This window comes from Aotus nancymaae, unplaced genomic scaffold (genome assembly GCF_030222135.1).
Source record: "Aotus nancymaae isolate 86718 unplaced genomic scaffold, 86718_ANA_hifiasm-v0.15.2.pri h1tg000016l, whole genome shotgun sequence".
Classification (NCBI taxonomy): domain Eukaryota; kingdom Metazoa; phylum Chordata; class Mammalia; order Primates; family Aotidae; genus Aotus; species Aotus nancymaae.
This window is the reverse complement of record NW_026988428.1, coordinates 15,493,061-15,514,359: the sequence shown is the minus strand read 5'-3', so window position 1 is coordinate 15,514,359 and position 21,299 is coordinate 15,493,061. Positions and strand designations below refer to the sequence as shown.

General features: G+C 31.4%; 1 protein-coding gene across 3 annotated transcripts in view; it reads right to left on the bottom strand.

Annotated features, from left to right (window-relative positions):
* Positions 1-13,293: 13,293 nt before the first annotated feature.
* The window catches only part of MGAT4C (MGAT4 family member C), a 252,384-nt gene continuing 244,378 nt past the window's right edge, over positions 13,294-21,299 (bottom strand). For all 3 annotated transcript variants that reach the window (XM_012442087.3, XM_012442089.2, XM_012442088.2), the window contains 2 exons: positions 19,728-19,875; positions 13,294-15,901 (listed from right to left, as the gene is read on the bottom strand). In XM_012442087.3, coding sequence (XP_012297510.1) covers positions 14,760-15,901; positions 19,728-19,875 — 1,290 coding nt within the window. In that variant the 3' untranslated portion in view covers positions 13,294-14,759. The remainder of the gene's footprint in view (positions 15,902-19,727; positions 19,876-21,299) is intronic.

Genomic DNA, 21,299 nt, shown 5'->3' with positions numbered 1-21,299 from the left:
TGAGAAACCATGAGACGTTGGCATGTCCCCAGAATGTAATTACCAATGAACAATGGCCATTGAAAAAATCTGAACAGATATTATTGAGGCTCAAGATTGTCTAATGGCACAGATAATGTAATTCAAATTATGATCCCAGGACAAATGAAGCCTTGTTTTAATGCGTAAGTGGGGTGGATGATAATAATAATTATTTGTATAAATATTTGTGTAAGTAATTATTTGTGTTAAATTATACATAAACAGTAAAGTCAACATAATAAGTAAAATGAGAGAAAGCAGAATGCTGGGGAGAGCACATGTTTAAAATATGTGTGTACACAAAAGAGTAAGCAACGGTATACATCAATAATAAAATCGGAAAAAATCATATTAGGTACATCATATCACCCCAAAGTGATAGTTATGATGTACCCGTGTTTGTCTAGCTCTCAGATTATAACTATGATGATAATTTAGAGAAATCAAACAAGCAGAAAACAAAACTATAAGAAAAAAGCCAAAGTGACACAAAACAATTACTGGTGTTTGAATAGAAAGAAAAGCAACATCAGGATTTATCAAATATATGAAAAATTAGGAAAGATTATAAAACACCAATGATTAGATTCTGTTATTAAAAAGATGCTCTACAGAGATACTAAATGGTATGATTCTTTTCATCTGTGGGTACTGCTAAAAAATTCTTTCATAGAAATTTGTGGATTTTGAAATTAATTTTATTCTACAATATTCTATCTATTTTGCAAAATTGTAAGATAAATGTGTAAGATAGTTTCTCTGTGGTTACATAAGGATTTATGATCATGTTAGCCACAGAATACATAGAATGCTGGTTTTGAAGAAAATTTTAGAGATTTTAATACCAGGAGGAAATAATAATATCTTTCTATTTCAGGTTCTTCAGCAACATTCCTAAGACTAGAAACTTACCTTGAAAAATTATGCTTTTAAACTTAAGGAAATTCAGGTAAAGGAAACTGACTAGGTTAAGGCAAATATATCATGTCTACTGTTAAAGATAACATTACTTAAGGAAGGTAAGATACTCTTATCCTATGTATACACCAGAAAAATTGCTGCTCCTCTGAAAACTACAATTATTTTTGCCCAATATTGTAGCTTAGTTTTAAGCTTTTCTCTACTGTTTCTTCTGACAGTTCTGTGGTAAAGAAGAAATATTATAGGCACCATTTTTTTCCCCTACAGAGTCTGCCATATGGAGAAGTAGAATGAGAGGCCACCTAGGTAATGTAATTTATTAAAAGTTCTCCATCCCAAAATAGATATCCCATCTGTGGGATAATGTCTGAAATTCCTATCATTAAACTCACTTTTATGTAACATAGTGAGGTCTCAGAAAGCCCTTGAGACCTGCAAATAAACTATCACTTATATTCCTTGGATTATGATAAAAACCATGGAGTTTTTCTATTCTCTTTCAAATGTGGAGGTCATGGATTCTTCCTAGCACCTATGGTTAAAACTCATAGAATGTGCTTTAACTTCTGTAGGCACATTTTCTTTCCAGTTAAAGTCAGGTGTTGAATTTTGAGAGAACACTATTTATAAAATTTATTGCTTTTAACATTTGTTTGTTGCTCTCTTACTATTATGAAAATCATAAACTTGGGAATAAGGACATGCTGAACAATTGAACAAGTCTACACTGAAATAGAATAAGTCAGTATAAACAAATTGTGCCTTTCATAAAGTGCTCAATTGAATTTGAAAAATAACTTTTGCTAGCTTCTAAATACTTAGAAATTTCAGCTTTGGTTTAACTTAAAAACTTAAAATTGTCAAATTCTGTTCAATTCTCTGAGTCATGGTTCATGTCAAGTTCACAGAACTCAAATTACTACATCGTTTTTACACTTATCTGATTATTTCTCCATTTAAAAATGGACAAATTTTTATACTATATCCTATACTATAGGATGATATATACTATATCATCCACTATGATGATACAAGGTGACTCGTAGGACTCCGGATAGAAAGAGATGCCCAGGATACAGAGGACATTCCTAAAATAGCTGGCAAATAAATAACATTAAAAAATGTATAAAAGGTTATGTTAAGTAATTTTCATATCATGAGACATTTTATATTATGGTTTTTATTCACTATAATTGCATCCAAAATAATTCATAAAATATTTATTTCTGCATTATTAAAGATCTAAAGATAATAACAAGATGGAGAAAAATGATGCCATCTCATTTAATTATTAACTTGAAGGTCAGTTTCTACAACTTATTCTCATTTATCTTTGTCTGATTTGGACACAGTTTCTTTCTTATATTCTGCTAAGCTTGTGGATGAAGCTGCAAGTCTCTCTTTTTTTAAGCTGGCATGTAACTATGCCACTCTATTTAATTATTACTCATCATCTACTTTGAAACTTTGGAGGTTTTATAAAAATATTTGATTATTTAATCAAAGTTGTCTTTTAATCATTTGTCAGTGAAAATATCAAACCTGACTGTTTTATTCCACTATGCACTCTAATCACATAACCAAAAACATTTAAAAAAATTCTTAGTTCTTTGAAAAAATATAGGTTTTATTTTGAATTTACACACTTGCAGGATGATTTAAAAAGGTATTATTAGATCCTAAAGACATAACATTGTTTTGTCTTTTCCTCTTTGATGTCAACTAGTAGTAAAATTGTGAACAAATCTGGCAAATCTAGTAAATCAGAATCTATCAATTGAGAGTATTCAACTATAAATTGGTTTATATAAATGATGTTTGCCTAAGAACAAGTTTCATTTCATCTCAGGAAAAAAGTGTTGTTTTTTAAAAATTAATCAATGGAATGTTTAAAGGAAAAAAACTGCTTCTCTTGAAGCTATCAAATAATTACAAGAAATCTCTAAACATTATGTTTTAAAATATATAAAACCCATAAATTCAAGCTTATTAGTTTCAATTTTCTGCAATGTTTACACAGAGAAAATAAGTAATACAAATGAGTTTTCCAGAAAATCTGATTTTATGCAGATCAGATCTGAAAATCATGTGAGTCCGAGATGAAACTGATCTCAAATAATTGCTTTTGGGTATTTTCCATTTATGAAAATATGCCTCATTTTAGCTAGTGACACTGTGTAGAAAATATTTTGACTAAGACAGAGCATTAAAATAATGTATTTATTGACCTCAAAAAAATAGATGATCAGATTTTTAAAAAGTGATTTTAATTAAATGGCCATGTTTCTCTTTAGTCAAATATAACTGAGAAAATTTTGACTTGGAATTGATATAGGGGAATCCTTGCAACTATGTGTGAATATGTGTATGTGAATTATGTATGTATATTTACATACACTATTCACAGTCATTGCTTTTAAGTCTCATACACTTTATAGATATCTGTGTGAATACTTTATTTCCTTTGTGGAAATATATATTGAGGCCTATATCAAATAACCAGAAACCTTTTAAACACTTAGAGCAAGTCTATGTGTTCGTTCTATTTCAGTTATCTGAAATTTGAAAATTTGACAACTATATTTTAAAGTACCCAGTTCTTGGAAAAAGAGAAACAAATAAATTGGGGATTTGGAAAATATGGACTATTACTAAATTAGGCAAGACATACATGCTGACATTTGAAGCATTTATGAAAAAAAATCCACTATGGAAAACTAATAGTTTTTCTCCTTCTTTCCTGAATATATTTACTTAATTTTTTGGAAAGAGGAAAGTAGCTCAGCTTATAAACAGCAGTGGGTTGAAGGCAATGATAATTATTATTATCATCCACCCCACTTACGCATTAAAACAAGGCTTCATTTGTCCTGGGATCATAATTTGAATTACATTATCTGTGCCATTAGACAATCTTGAGCCTCAATAGGGGCAGTGGGTTGAAGGCAATGCTGTTTATATTCTTGTATTTTAATTACCTAAAAAGATAGCATCATTAGATTTTATGTATTTAAAAGTAGATTTGTAGTTTCTAATTAATAAGGTCCATATCTCAAGACTCAGGAAAACAGATCACTTAGGTAGTTCTCTAAAAATGAGAGTCCCAGATTCAATAGGAATGCATGCAGCGTGTTCTCTACAAACCCAACAATGCCGTAAAAAAAATGCTTGGAACTTTTATTTTTCAGTACAGCAATAATAGTATTGAAATGCCTAAAAAGGGCAGGAAGCAACACAGAATAATCTACAAATTTTATCATGTTTTCTAATCTATAACCTTTCCAACTGGATAAATGAGAAGTTTAGGAACTTTATTGTGGTGCAGTCTTTCTCAGTTGCTCCGTGGTTATCAGATCTGTCTGCACATTAAAATCACTTAGGAAGAATTTTAAAAGTATGCTGATGCCTGAAAACTCCAGAACAATTACGATAACTCTGAGCATGGAGCTCAGGAATAGGTGAAATATTTTGCCAGAGATATTAATAACAGTGGGACTTAAAAACTAGTAATCTAAACAAATGTGAGCAGAGAATAACAACGTTAAGATGAACTGGGCTTAAGAGTTCACTAACAAGGTCAGAGTTTTGATGCATCACTTAACTTAAACATTGAGATTCCTCATCACCGTAGTAGCAATAATCATATTCATTTCTGTTTTAATACTTGATAGACTTGTGAGGATTTAATGCAGTGTTTCTAAAAGGAGTCCATGGACAATCTATATCAGTGTTAACTAAAATACATTAAAAGTGCTAATTCCTAGATCTATCCTAGATTTAAAGGGAAGAATTCAATAGTCTGAAACACACATTTTCAATAAATCTTATAGGTGATTATTTTGCATAACGACTTGTTATAATCATTACTTTAATGGGTAATGGAAGTACTGATTAGGAGACTACCAAATACATCTTAAATACTCATACATGCAAGCTATGTCAAAAAATGCAACTTTGGGACTTACTGATGTTTTCCAACATCCAAAATAATAGCTGAAATTTAAAAATGCAGTTAATCAACCAAAATATGTTGCATACATATTGTCTAACTACCAGTTTGGCATATTTGGTGCTGGTGTTATGAAAGACTATTATATGATTAACTCAAACTTATAATTTTTGGAATCTTTCAGCATGTCCAAAGCCCATGAGTTTTTATTTTCTTTTGGAATAACAGAAATTAGGTTGTGTTTTGGTGAAATTACAGAAGCAAGTGTTTTAGATGTTCAATTTTAAAAAAATGTTTCAAGAGAAAAAATGTTTTACAGGAAGAAACTACTAATTATTTAAATTAATTTTTCAACTTTTTAATGTTATTTTAATATACTCATATCTTCCAGAAAATCTCATCATAGACAAATGGGTTTTCAATAAATTATTATAGTTAGGAGGCAATGTATAATAGTGATAAGGAGCATAGATTTTGAATTACACAAACTCGAAATCCAGTCATCTCGCTTTCATTTATTAGTCATGTGACCTTAGACAAGTTAGTAAAACCCTATTTTTCATATGCTTTTTAGCTTTTCTAATAGCTCTTACCTTATATGGTTGTTTAATCTATTAGATAATGAACCTGAAATCTTCACACAGTGTCTCATAGTTGCACGGAACATATTTACGTAGTAAGCATTATTCTTGGTGCTGAACCTACATTAAGTAATCTGTAAATTAGAAGGTATTTGTTGTATTTGTTTCCTTTTTTATTGCCCCAGATGCTTTTTCTCCAGACCTAAATAATTTATTCTCACTCTGTGGCCTTTATTCTTCAATAAATATGGAATACTAATATAATTTAACTACATAATTCCTAAGGAAATTCATAAAGATTAATTAGTTCATAAAGATTAATTGTCAAATGGAACTGAATATCTTTAATAAGTCACACAAATTGATTAAATCAGATGAAATTGTCATTTTTCCATAAATTTTGTTTATATAACCAATATCTAATTATTTATATTCTTATTTATTCTAGTAGATTTACAGGCAGTTTTCTTAAGATATGAATCAAATAGTAAATTTTGAATCATCTGGTAAAAATTGCCAAAACTTAGTTTTATCTTGTGGTCTGGAAATATACCCTAAATTATTGTGTCAAGTCGGTAAAAGCTGTTGAATTGATTGTGAAGGTAGGAACATGACTTATAAATCCCCTTAAGCTACCTTAAAACCTGTGAGTGTTTTGTGTTATCTAGCTATAACTCTTCCATATATGTCTTGTACTTTTTAAGTTTGCATTAAAATAACTACTATCCTAAGTATACTCATTTCAATAAATTATTTGTCTTGAGTATACTATAAGAAATTTAGTAAAGTACCAATTGAATTTACTGTGATTAGACTATTACAAATCCACAGTGCTTTTACAATCCAGATATCATTTTGCTTTGAAATCAAATGGAGGAAGCTTAAAGAATTTAAAGAAAAATAACTGATGTTTTTATTTAAGTTTATACAGCAAGATAATAAATTCATTAATTTGAAAAGTTGATGTAGTATGTACAACTTGTTTCTTAACTTATTAAAAATGTGTTTTCCTACCTATATAATGTTTATCTCTATTGCTCCTAACCAATGAGTGGCTAAAATTGCAAACTTAATCACATAAATAATGAGATTAAAGTTAAAATAAAATGTAAAAGTGGCCTGAGTACTATTGTTTGTGTTAAGTGAAATCGTACCTTGTAAAATTTCATATTGTGAGAGAAATGTGTAAATTTCATTGCAACAATAGTTATTCAATTTACTGATGAAAATCAAGAATGTTGAAAAATTAGTGTATTTATAATAAATTTAATTATTCATAACAAAATTAACATTCATATAATACATATATTCATAAGAATAAAATATCAAAATAATTAAACAAATGTCACTTTCTTCTTATAAAAGAAAATAATTTTTATGGTAACTAATTTTAGTAGTGCATCAGATCAACACTATTGAGCATCTGCTTATTTGATGGTATGCTGATGGATAATACGTAGTTTTATCTACATTAGATTAGTTTGGACAGCTGAAAAATTTGCTAGGAAACAAATATTACAAAATATGTTGTTAATGTTTCAAAGATGATCAGTTTAGATTGCTTTAACTTGAAAGACACTTACATTTTATATCACTTTTATAGGAAACACATGACTCATAATTGTCCAAATCAATTCAAACATCTCATTGTAGTTCATCCCATGGCAGAAAAGTGTTTATCCATTTAGTAAAATGGCAAACAAAAGAGCTTCAGGTTTAACTTGTAATTTTAACTTCATTAAGAATAAACTTGACCTGTTTGTTCAAGTAAGTAAAAACCCTAGATAGGTACCGAAATTGTCTTTTGACACTCTCAGGGAGTCAAATTTTGATTTGCTTGAATACAAGCAAGTTGAGTCATGGTAATTTGCAATGCTGACAGGAAAGAAGAACTTGCTTTAGGCAAAATCATGAAGTACAACTTTTCCTCTGCATCCTTTTACCTCATGTTTGTAACATTTCCCCTGTTGTTATTTTTATACATCTGGATGCTCAGCAAGGCCTCCTTACCACAATAATTGAAAAGAATACTTTGTCAATAGTAGGAATTGAATGAGAGATATGTTGTTGGGAATATTCTGGGTGAGCGTGTCTTTTCTACTTTGACAATATTTACGATTGACTACAGTAACTCAGCAGGAAATTAGAGGGGATAATATATACATTTGTTTATGGATTTAACTGAAAATATCCCCAACCATTAAGTTACAGACGGTTCATATATATGTCTTGAAAATCTTCTTGACAATTTGTGACAAATTTTCTAAATGTTTTTCCAAAAATAGTTGCTTCTTGTAAGTGATTTGGATCATGACTGTTTACCAAATTATGGTTGGTAAAGATAAGACATGCAATAAAAAAAAAAAATGTTACTAGTTACTTATGTTTCAGAGCTTAAGAAATGTTAAGACAAGAAGTTAAAACTGCATTATTAGGATTTTAACTTTTTTTCAAAATGGAAAACTTATTTATTATGTACTTCTACACAGAGCTAAACTTAAAGATATTTTTCTTTAGTGCAAAACTGTTCATTTTGTTAGCAGATATCAAGTGCCCTTTTGAAAATTGAGACTGATTTCTAAAAATAAAAATACTTTTTTGGAGGTTTAATTATTTTTAATATATTGCTTCATTATCAAAAATAAAGATATAATACTTCAATATCATTCAACAGTATTAATTGTTCAAGTGTGGGGTGTAGTTTACATTGCTGAATTTATTTTCTAACAGTAGTGAATAACTCCTGACAACTACTGATATCATGTAATGTGGTCCTTTTGTGACAAAAAATGCACAATTGTAAGACTGCAAATGTAACTTGTATTGAAAACCGGATTACTTCAAAGGATGGACAATTATGATAAAGGATCTGAGATAATTATTCTAACTACGCTTTCACTCATTGATGAAGTAAGTAAACAATGTGGAATAACAAAGTTTAAGTGTGGCAGAAAATAAAAGTAGGGAAAATCTTATCAATTATTAAAGATGGAAAAAATAGGACTACATCAAATCGTTAAACAAATGTGGGATATTTTATGGGAAAAAAAGAGACATGTACTACTTTAAAGATTTTCCAATTGAGAACATACTATAGAGAAAAATGATCATATATTATCCCATGAGAAAACTCAGATAAAGTCACAGTAAAAGTATTTTTTACTTATCTGGTTTCTAATAGAGTTACAGCTTTGTTGATTGAAAATGGAACTGCCACATATCTCTGTGTTGTGGATTAGGTACCTTAATGATATGTAGGAAAGTGAAGGAAAGAGTGGAAGAGACAAATCCCTACATCTCTTCCAGAACTCTGAGTGCACTATAAATTAAATATTTAAAATATTTTTGCAATAGTTAGCTTTCAATTATGAATGCTCTCAGTCTCTATTGCTTTATATATGCGTTGATTTTGGCAATTTTTATACATCAAAACTGTAATTACTTGTAGTTGGGCAGAATGATTGTAGGTTATGTCAATTATTGTGGTTAAAGCTGTAGTAACGTACAGTACATTTAAATTACAGAGTAAGCTTCTGGATATTGGTAATTCACTGTTGTTCACCCTTAAACAACTCTCGCAACAATTTTCTTCATATTAAATTTAATGTGTGTGTGCATCTCATGGAAATTTTAATTTCATAGAAAAATATTGAATATTTTATTATTATGTCTTTGGCTCACCTACTTTAAAGGAGTTGGCTACTTAGGGTACTTTTTAATACAATATAATATTAAAATTTGATCAGGCTATATTCTTAATGTAATTGTACTTCTATGGGCATATACAGTTTACATATCACTTTCACACATAAAAAATTTAACATTTGGGTAAATCTTCCAAGAGAGCATCTAGACAGAATGAAATGAAAGCTGAAACAAGAGTCAAATCAAAAACTACTCTGTTCTCAATTCCATGTTTTTCAGAAAAGATATTCAGATCCAGTTATCTCGCAAATGGTCTCAAATATACATTTCAATTTCAATGTTAAAAATGGGACATTAAACATCTCAGAAAATGTTGGGATTACTGAAGTAAATTCTACCCCAGACTTGGAGTAAACATGAGAAACAGATTAATGAGGTGGAAGGGACTAGAATTCTAGGAAAGTGTAACCTTGTTATCTTAATATTTTTATAGTTTAGAAAAAGAATACTTTGCAACTCATATTTTGATCTTTAAACTTTAAAAGCATTCAAATAAAAATTCAAAACCTGAAATTCTAAAAGACAAATTCTTTTTTGAAATGGCCTCCTCTAGTAAACTTTTAAGAAATTTAAAGTATCTAAAAGGATGCACAAAAATCTCTAATGTACTATGATTTTCAGAGAATGTCATGTTTAAAATATGTGAGTGAGAACATGAAAGCAAAAGCAAGTTCAGAAGAGGGACACAACCAAGAGGACAATGTGTCAGGAAAATCCAAGAATAAGTGGAGGTGTAAAGGCTAAAAAATAATGCAAATGATGCATCTCCCTCTGTCTTTCTCTTTCTCATATACAGACACGCTTACACAGCACATATACAAATACATAAGTGTATATATGTATATATATGTATGTATATATGTATATACATACATATATATAGATTTATATAGTTAATTGTATATATGTATATACATACATATATATACATATATACACACATATACATGTACACAGATTGAGAGATTTAACTATATGTAGACCCACATGCACATATACAATGATGAAATCATTTCAAAGCATGTAAAAAATATAATAAAATATATATCCTCTGTTTGGGATAAATGAAAAAATGTTTAAAAGCAAACAAGAAATAAATGGCAAGAACCAATCTCATTGAATTTTGTTATGGCCTTTTCCTTCCTAGAAAGAATAACCCCAAACTGAACAAAGAAATTCAAAGCAATGGAAAACTCAACATTGAAACTCAAAGTAGACCAGGAGATAAGCTACCTGTTTCAAAGATCATTGTCCAGGTAATTTATAGATCAGTGCATTGATAACTTTTGCCAGTGATAGAAAAGATGCTAGAAAACCAGACTTTGACATTAAAAAAAAAAAGTAAAAAGATTCTAAAGACTGCATCTCTGAGCTTAAGGTAGATACGAACAAAATCTTAAAAATTGGAAAATGACTTAATATTTGTTTCAGTGTAAATGTGTTGAGGTTTCTTAAAACAGAAATGAATATTATTATTTGTGATGAGAGCACCAGGGGCATTTTGATATTTTTGATAAAGTTTCTAGAGGAATACATTGGAATGACAGGAATCTATGTTGATTTTAGGAAAATGTTTATATAATTCCACATGACATTGTCTGGACAAAATACAAAAAGGTAGGCTGAATAACATTTTTAATGGGCAGTAAATTTTTTAATTGTTATTGATTAGGATGAAGGCCTCTGGTAATGTTTTCCAGGTTCATAGCCTGTTACATATACATGACATGGATAAAAAGGAAACAAATATTTATTGTATGCCTAGTTTATGTTATCTCAATTCCAGCTCTACAAGGAGCTACAAGGTAAAATTTCCACCTTTAAAAACTACAAGGTAAAATTATTCCTATTCACAGATGTAGAAACTGAGTTTCAAGAAGGCCAAGTAACTTTCCTCACATCTGGAGACTGGTAATACAGAATTAGGTTTCTAACTCAAGTCTGCATGAAATTTCTGTTTTGTCTTCCATGAAGAGGCACATTAAATTTGTTTGAACATAATGCTGGGGAGGTATAATAAGACATGGAATGAAAGAAGCAAGATCTGGAAAGTGCGGGATCATGAGTCAAAAGAAACAGGACAGAATTGTCCTAAAATCAATATTAAATTTTAAAAGAAAACCCCAGAAATCAGTTGAACTTGTACAGAATGGTAAATCATTTTATCATTAGATCACATAATAAATATTATGAAGTTTAAGTGTGAGCTCTGTTACTCAGTTAATGGTACCATTAATGTATCAATGGATGTGTTGTCAAAGCAAAGGAAGAGTATTAGACAGTCTTCGTCAATTGCTAGATGGCTTTGGGTGTAGTGTTTTCAATGTTAATCCTGGGTATCATGTTCTTTGCCATAAACTTGTTGACAAATTGGCAAATATTGATATGAAATGTGCTATTTAAGCATCTAAAAATGTAGGTGATTTCCCTAACACATCATATAGTTTGCAAATGTTTGTTTCATCTATATGCCATTATTATACAGAATGGTTTTTCTATGATAGCATTATAAAAATTCCCAGAAAATATTGGTCCATTAAGAGATGGAATGTTCACAACTCATAGTGTAGGTATATGAAAGAAATAGATCTAAATGATACAGTGGTTTCCAAATTATATTTTTGTACCTGGAAAATATCTACTTTACAAACAGCACAAGGTCATAGTTTTCAATGGGAATGAAAAAGTGCTTGCATTAACATATTTTATGTATGCTTTTAAATCTATACTTGTGATTGCTACTAAAATGTGTATTTTCCATAAATGTGTATTTTCTAAATTTCATTGTGCTTTTTACAAGACACTTTTCTTTGATGTCCATAAATGCTGAAAAGGCTCCCTTAAGGAGAATTTTAAGTGTAAGTAAGGTTTTTAGTCAGCTTAAATTATACAGATCTGAGGCATTGTTTAAGGTACATACTATATTTTTTGTTTGAAACCTGTCAGCATTTTATTTGCATGGCAATTAAATGACTCAACTATTCATGTCTCATGCCAGTCCTTTTCAATGGTTATTTTTAACAAAAAATTGTATATATATACTTACAGCAAAAATATTTAAAAATAGAAAATAGATTGAGTGTAGTTAAACCTAATAATTGTACTTTTGTTTCTATGCCTCTGGGACAAAATTACTAGAACCTTATTCAAAGTTTCTAAATATAGGAAATAGAACATTTGGCCATGTAAAAAAAAATTGTTCAGATTTTCTTTTGAAAGAGAATATTTTTCCCTGTTGACCCCTAATGAAGAAACTTTATTTGTCAAGGGTTTTTCCTTAGAAAATTGACCCAATGTCAACCTGTAAAGAAAGCATAGAGGCATCCATGGATGATTGATCAACTTATCCAAACATAGGTTAGTAAGGAGAGGATATTAAGATAAAATACGAAACGACCTCTGTGGGTCACATTTGCTTTCATGATTTCCTAGCAAACATCCAACTTCACTACTATGCTCAGCAATCTTTCCTGAAACATTTTAAAGATGTTGATAGACACCAATAGCTGATCTTTAGAAAGCCACTCCCAGAAGAATATGTAAAAGTTACAATTCATTTCATGGAGTACGCCTAGCTCTTGATATTATATGTCTTTGGCATACAATTGTGTACCTTTTATCATTGACAGTGAAGAAAATACCATTTGTAACTGCTGAGATATACACACAATACCATCAACTAGCCAGTTAATAAAAGTTGAGAAAAATAAAGATAATAGAACATTTTTAGGTATCTGGCAAGTGTCCTCTAAATCACAATAAAGATAATAGTTTAGTGGCAGTGTTCACATTTTCCTATGACTTTAAGATTTAGATGCCCCACAAAATATTGGCATTTTATGAAAGATTCATTTTTCCCCTAACACTTTAGTAACTGGATACAAAGAAAATACACAACAGCTGTTGTATGAATGAAAGAAAATGTTTTCCAATTTTTATCTGAGTTTCTCATTTATTTGCAGAGAATGAATAAAATAAAAATATCCTAATGTTGTTTGGACCAGAGAATACCAGTAAATCTTAAGGATTGTGTTTCGGAAGGAAGAGCAGGAAGATTTCCTCATTCTATCTTACTATCAAGAGTCTAGCCTTCACACACACACACACACACACAGACACACACACACACACAGACACACAGTCATCTATATCAACACATACTTGAGTTTCTTAAACATATATGAAGCACCTTCCATTTCCCTTTATAATAAGTCCCTTAGTTTTTGCTGTTCATTAAAAAACTAAAAGGATGAGAGAAGCTCAGGACATTCTGAAAACCAATGTCTTTAGGACACACTATGGTGTCCTCAATTTCTTTAATGGACACATTGTAAAGACACACTCTCCAATCCCTATTAAGAAAAGTTTAGTCAAGGGTGCTTACTATTTTGGGGCATATACCAAAAAAAGCATCATTTAGAACATTATTTAGGATATATTATTTATGCAAGAATTGTACCAGCTATTTCCAGATGGCATAACTTATTCTCTGAGACTCATGTAGCAAATAGAACACAGAAAACATAAATCATGTCAGGAGAAATCATATGAAGAAGAGCATTGTCTGGTTATCAGAATCCCAGATCTCTCATTCGGGCCTTGATAGGAAACAGCTCTTTAATTCTAGAAAAGTCAACTAATTTCTATGGTTCTTACTTTTTTCCTTTATAATATACCCATTTAAATTCCAAAAAAGTATATGATAAATCACAATACTTTCAATCACATGGATTTTAATACAAAATGTATAAAATCAATTTCAAAAAATTTTCTGCATATACTGAAAATGTCTGTACGAATGAGCTAACTACTCTAGGCCTTACCTAATTTATTCTATTAAATGTGGGTATTCAATGTAACCTGAAAATATTGAGCTTAACTATTCTTTTTTTTTTGCAAAAGGGAAACTAGAAAAAGGCTGCTTCCCCCAGAAAATGTATTAACAATAGGTGCTCAATTAAATGTTTTTAAACAATGAACAATGTCCCCTTTCATATAAATAATCAGGGGAGAGATATTTTTAAGTATTTTTTTTTCTTTTTCCATAGCCTCACCTACACAAAAAATTCTGTTGTAAAGACACCACTTCTATGAGGAGGTATTCATTGTAGATATACAGAAGTCAATGGAAACTTAAGTTGATACAAAAAATAATCCCAACTGCATATTCCCACAGATGCTTAATAAAAGCTATCTGATAATATAATGAATTACCGATTCTTGAGAAAGTATATACAGTTGGTGACAATTTTTCAAAAATCATCATCCAACAAATTTTTTTCATTTAAAATCTTTCATATTACCCTTTTGACAATCAGTTCAAAGTTTAAAATGGAGAACATTAAAAAAATATAAATAAAAGTAGTATTAGCTATAGACTGATATTCAAGTTCAGAAGTTAAAATAAATACAAGTGTGTATTAAAAGTAAAATTATGTCAACAATGTATAAATGAAAACTGCCAATGTAATTATTGTTTCTTTTAACATATCCCATCCATTGCTTTCCCTCCAAAAGACAAAGGTAGCAAAAGAGGAAGCAGGAAGACCTGCTTCAGAAACCAAACATACTGATTTAATTGGCTAAGAAGTCCAAATGCTGATACTCCTAATAATTAGCCATTCCTTTTGTGTTTTGGTGACATATATCCTCATACAATGTATATCAAATGGAATTTTTTGATTCACACCGGACATTTCAAAGTTTCCATTTTTGAATTCTCCTAGTCTTAAGTAAGTAGAACACTGTCTCCTTTGTTTGCTAGGCAAAACATTTTCCCCAACATCTAGGGCTCCGTGATGCAAAATATCATTTTGCCGATCTTCTGTTCCAGTATTTACTTTAATTTTTTTTATTATAATTGGATTTTCAAATACAATCACAAAGACATCCCCTGTTGAAGGTGGTTTTCCCCAAAAGTACTCGTCAACACTACTATAAGCCTTGCTTGCTTCATAATTTTCAAACACATTCATATTGGTGTACAGACTTGCAGGGGGGTTATCAGGAATGTCAAATGACTCCTCTTCAAAATCATCATCCTTCAGCTTATTCTCAGTCCCTTTGTATGATGAATAATAGCCCATGTGCTGAAAGAGAGATGGTTTAAAACGGATCACATTTTTCTGAGCCAACAGGCCCCGGAAATGAGTCAATAGCCAATCACAAGGCATTTCTTGATAAAACATTAATAAAAAATGTGCCAAACGTGGGAGGTCATGAGAATGATAGAGTTTACCAATGTAGCCAAGCTTAGAGAATTCAAGAGTTACCCAGTAAGTTCCTTCTAGGGATGCAATGACTTTCTTGATGGCAGTTAAGAAGTTTTTTGAACATCGAACATCATCTTCAAGCATTACATAATAGTCTGAAGTATTGGCACAAAAATTAAGCAGAAATGCATAATCTACATTTTGCTTGGAACGAAATTTGACTCTATCTTCTGGATCATTGTAATTTCTTTTAAGGCCATCCAGGATTGGGTAATATTCCTCTGGAGCATGTATAACTATTAATCTTCCTGCAATAATATGGTGTGCAAATTTCTGTGTAATATCCTGGACCATGGCATCACGCCAGGAAGAATTAAAGTCTGCTAGGTGAACCACCACTGAAATTTCCTTCAGCTCTTCATAGCTGGATTGCTCAAAAATTGACTTAATTGTCTCAAGTAAATAATTTCCTTTTTTTCGCTTTACTGAAGAAAGTCCAATTGTAAGATAACCTGCAAAAAAAATTCAGAAAGAATACAAATGTGAACTAGAAAAAGAGAAATATTTATTCTTTAGACTTGCAACTATTATATATTAAGTAAATCTAGTAAATGACTATGCACAGAACATTTTATGATTAAATAAGCTAAATATATAAAAGCTATGCTTAGTACATAATTTATATTTTATATGAAAAATAAATAGCATCTTAAGCACAATAATATATAAGCCCTATTGCTGTGAACATTTATTCATGAAATTCTAAAAAAAGGATTTAAAGTGTTCTGCAGCTTAATAATCTCATATACACCCATTAGAGAAGGTGGACAGGTATTTAGATAACATACAAATTACTTTTTAAAAATAAAGTAAATAAATTGTTTTTCTGTTTTGCAAAAAGAGAAGAGCATTCACAGTTAAGACCAAGAAAGTAGTTTTAAATGATAAAAAAGAAAAACAAGGGTAAGCAATTATTTCAAACATCTTTAAATTTTTTATAGATCACATATTTTCAGTTTTCTTTTTGTTTGTTTGTTTTTTTTTGCTGTCATTATATTGTACTCGAATTCACAATGGGACTTCAAAATTTTATCTTGAAATGTACCTAGTATATTAATTAGAAAGCAAACAATATTATAAGACACACATTTTATACTAATTTTTCCTGGATAAATTTTTATTCAGACATTTAAAATCTAAAATTAGCAATTAGAATATGTTTAGAGAATAAAATAAAACCCTGAGAAAAGACAGTTTGCCTCTGAGAAATGTTAGATGTCATTCTATTAAAATATTTTCACTTTTTAAAGCTCAGTCTCATATGAATCAGAATTAAATAACACTTTTAAACCACTATTTGGAAAATGGGGAAATTTTTATATGCAACAAGATCATTGTTTTAATATAGACACCTACATAATGTGGTTTGTACAATACTGAAAAAAGCCCCATTCAAAAAAAAATTTTGTTTATCAGAGAGGTTGTGATTTACACATTTTGTTTAAATATCTTGGCTTACAACTCTGACTTCTGTTATCTGGTACCATTAAACTTTAAACCACCAAACTTCATTAATAATAATAGCCAATGCTTATAAAATGCTGCCTACATAAGAGGCAGGAGTTGGGGCATTTTATCTGCAATATGCATCTTAAATGGTCAAAATGGTCTTTTGGGATAGGTTTGCTATTACCATCATTCTGCTTTACAGACAAGGACGCTAAGTCACAGTGAGATAAGGTGACTCGTGCAAGGCGGTACACCTAGTAGGTGATGTTGCATCAAGATTCAAACTGTCCCACTCTTTCATCCTGTGTTACATTGCCTCTGGCAGAGAGCAGTTGACGTGTGCCAATAAACATTAATAAATTTAGAATGGGAAAGGAGAATCAGTAATATTCAAGCAAAGGTGGTATAACAGAGAGGAAAAATGAATGGCAGTCGTTTTTTAATGGTATTTGCTTTAGCTTTTTTTTTCTTATTGTACTTTAGGTTCCGGGATACATGTGCAGATCATGCAGGATTGTTGGATAGGTACACACATGGCAATGTGGTTTGCTGTCTCCATTGCCCCCATCACCTACATCTGGCATTTCTCCCCATGTTTCCCTACCCAACCTCCCCAACTCCCCGCTGTCCCTCCCTTGGCCCACCCCAACAGACCTCAATATGTGATGCTCCCCTCCCTGTGTTCATGTGTTCTCATTGTTCAACACCTGCCTATGAGTGAGAACATGTGGGGTTCGATTTTCTGTTCTTGTGTCAGTTTGCTGAGAATGATGGTTTCCAGATTCATCCATGTCCCTACAAAGGACATGACCTCATCGTTTTTTATGATTGCATAGTATTCCATGGTGTATATGTGCCACATTTTCCTTGTCCAGTCTATCGTTGATGGGCATTTGGGTTGGTTCCAGGTCTTTGCTATTGTAAACAGTGCCACTATGAACATATGTGTGCATGTGTCTTTATAATAGAATGATTTATAATCCTTTGGAAATATACCCAGTAATGAGATTGCTGGGTCAAATGGAATTTCTATTTCTAGGTCCTTGAGGAAGTGCCACACTGTCTTCCACAATGGTTGAACTAGTTTACACTCCCACTAACAGTGTAAAAGTGTTCCTATTTCTCCACGTCCTCTCCAGCATCCGTTGTCTCCAGATTTTTTAATGATTGCATTCTAACTGGCATGAGGTGGTATTTCAATGTGGTTTTGATTTGTGTTTCTCTAATAATCAGTGATGATGAGTGACTGGCAGTCTTAGGCAAGTAGAAAGAAGCCTAAGAACAGTAGACATTTGAAATGGTAGAATGAAAGGAAATGAGATCTTAAGAAATCTAAACTAATTCAACAATTTCCTCGACCTAGTGATAACAAATACACTCACATAAACAAGTCGTAAAAGAGAAGTCAATTTTTGTGGTCTCCACATAATTTATTATGATAGCACTGTATTTCATTCTAAGGTTTGTTTTTTTGTTTGTTTGTTTTTGTTTTTAATAGAGTCTCGCTCTGTCACTTATGCTGTAATGCAGTGGCAAGACTTGGCTCACTGCAGCCTCTACCTCCCAGGTTCAAGTGATTCTGGTGCCTAGGTCTCCTTAGCCTCCTGAGTAGCTGGAATTACAGGTGTGCACCACCACTACTAGCTAATTTTTGTATTTTTAGTAGACAAGGTGTTTCACCATGTTGGCCAGGCTGGTCTTGAACTCCTGGCCTCAAGTGATGCACCTGCTTTTGGCCTCCTAAAGTGCTGAGATTACAGGCATGAACCATCAAACCCAGTCTAAGATTTGTATTTTATACAGTGAAACATTTAAAAATCAGACTGCATACTACAATTAATAGCATTATAATTAAAGTTTGTAATGCTTATACCTTCTTAGTTGTACACTAATTAGATAATGCTACTTTTTATAAGCTATGATACCTAGAAATATAGCATATTACTTCTTGGCTCCAAATATATTTATATATATATTTTTTAATTGACTGTAGTATGTTAAATAGTTTCCTCCAAAAAGTCATGTCTACCTGGAACCTCAGAATGTAATTTTATTAGTAAATTGGATCTTTGCAGATATAATTTGTTAAGGATCTTGAGATGCAATAATTCTGGATTTAGATGTGGACCCTAAATCCTATAACTTGTGTCCTTATAAAAAGAGGAAAAGTCACAGAAAGGCAAAGGGAAGAAGACCATTGATGATGGATGTAGGGATTGGAGTGATGCTCCAAAGCCAAAGGATACCAGAAGCAAAGGTACCAGAAGCTGGATGAGGCAAGGATTCTCCCTTAGAACTTTCCGAGGGAGTGGGGCCCTGCCAGCACCTTGATTTCAACCTCTGGCCTCCAGAACCATGAGAGAATAAATTGCTGTTTTTTAAAGCCACTGACTTTGTGGTGATTTGTTATGGCAGATCTAGGGAACTAAAACACTGAGTTTCATTAATTCAAAAGTTGTGGCATGTCATAAAATCAAACTGTTAAGAGGTTGGGAAATGTAGCAATAGGAACATAGGAATTTTTGAAATTAACTTCTAAATTTTAAAGTAATTTTTTTTTAATAGTTGCTCTATACCATCCTACAACAAAATCTCAAAATACTCACATTACCATTAGGCATTTAATTTATTTTTTTTGTTTTATTAAGAGTATTAGGTCAGTAAGTACAGTAGTTGTAATTTGTGAAGAAACATTAAAGTTTTTCCCAAAGAATTTATTATATTAGTACAGCCCTTAAACCTGTTTTTACTATTATATAAAACCAATTGTCATTATTTTAATGCAAAATATTTTATGTATTCTTTATTTAAATGTTTAAGGATACTTACGCTTTCTTTGTAAAGGTGTGGCAGCTAAGTAGCGATAGGTGACATTTATGGCTCCTGAGAAATTTGATAAATCCTTGAAAGTATGAACATAGCGTTCTGAATTCAGTTGATGTGTGGATGTTTCCCTTATAAGTTGTTTGTCTCCTTCCTAAATGCCAAGAAAGAGGCAAAGAAAATATATAAATAATAGATGGTCATGGATTAAATGAAGGTTATTTTTTACACAATAAATGTACAACTACAATATATAGTACGCGGGGTTATATAAATCTCAATTACTGACATCATAAGCTGTAGCTCATCATCACTCACCTCATTTTTTACCCGGAGGTTCTGCTCCAGTTGCCGGCTGGCCTATTTTACTATGTATACCACAGTTACAATTGTTTTGCTACAGGACACATTAATAATAGCATTCTCTTAGAAAAATAGTTTCTACATGAAAACTCTCACTGCCTTTATGCTAGTTTACAAATGTTTTACAATCATTTAGGGATCTCAAAATTGACAGTAATCTGAAATTTAATCTGAGGCTAGTTACCACCACATTGCCTTATTTACTCTTCCTCAAGCACTCTCAAATAAAAGATTACATAGGTGTCTTCATGACGGTGAAGCTTTAGGAATGAGTAAGAAGATGCAGTAGACAACACAATAATTGGATTTTGGATACTTTATTAGATAAGTCTCTTATGTGACTACTATGTAGCTGTTGAGAAGGGCCAGTTCTGGGTGATATGGCAGTAATTATTTTCCTATGTCCTAAAGTAACTTCAACTAGGATACATTTGTACCAAATCAAGGTAATGTGTAGAAATCTTGGACTAAAATTCCTCATAATAGTGTGTGTGTGTGTGTGTGTGTGTGTGTGTGTGTTTCTATTGGATGTAATGTCCGATCCTTTTATATTTTAGAACTCTTTTATTTATTTGGTGTCAGACTTTGTATGTCATTACATCTTTAGGAAGGTTTATATTCAAGAAAACATATTCATATTCAGGTTAAATATCCTTTAGTCATTAGTTGCCCTTCTTTGATATAAGCTAAATGGTAAATTTTGATTATCTAATCATCATTTGATCAAGACTTTATTGTTCATATACTGTTAGCAAAATGACTATTTGTTTGGCTTGTGATTTACTAGAATTCGTAGAATATGTTTGAGAGAAACATAATTAGAAAGAAATGTTTCTCTTTTTTTATTTTTCTATTTTGCAAAATGTGCATTCTACTATGTGGTGTTATGTGGATTTATTTACTTATTTATTTTTAAATTTTATGTATGTATTTATTTATTTTGAGTTGGAGTCTGGCTCTGTCGCCCAGGCTGGAGCACAGTGGTACTATCTGAACTCACTGCAACCCCCATCTCCTGGGTTCAAGCCATTCTCCTGCTTCAGTCTTCTGAGTAGCTGGGATTACAGGTGCACACCACCACACCTGGCTAATTTTTGTATTTTTTAGTAGAGATGAAGTTTCACCATGTTGACAAGGCTGGTATCAAACTCCTGACCTTAAGTGATACGCCCACCTCGGCCTCCCAAAGAGCTGGGATTATAGATTTGAGCCACC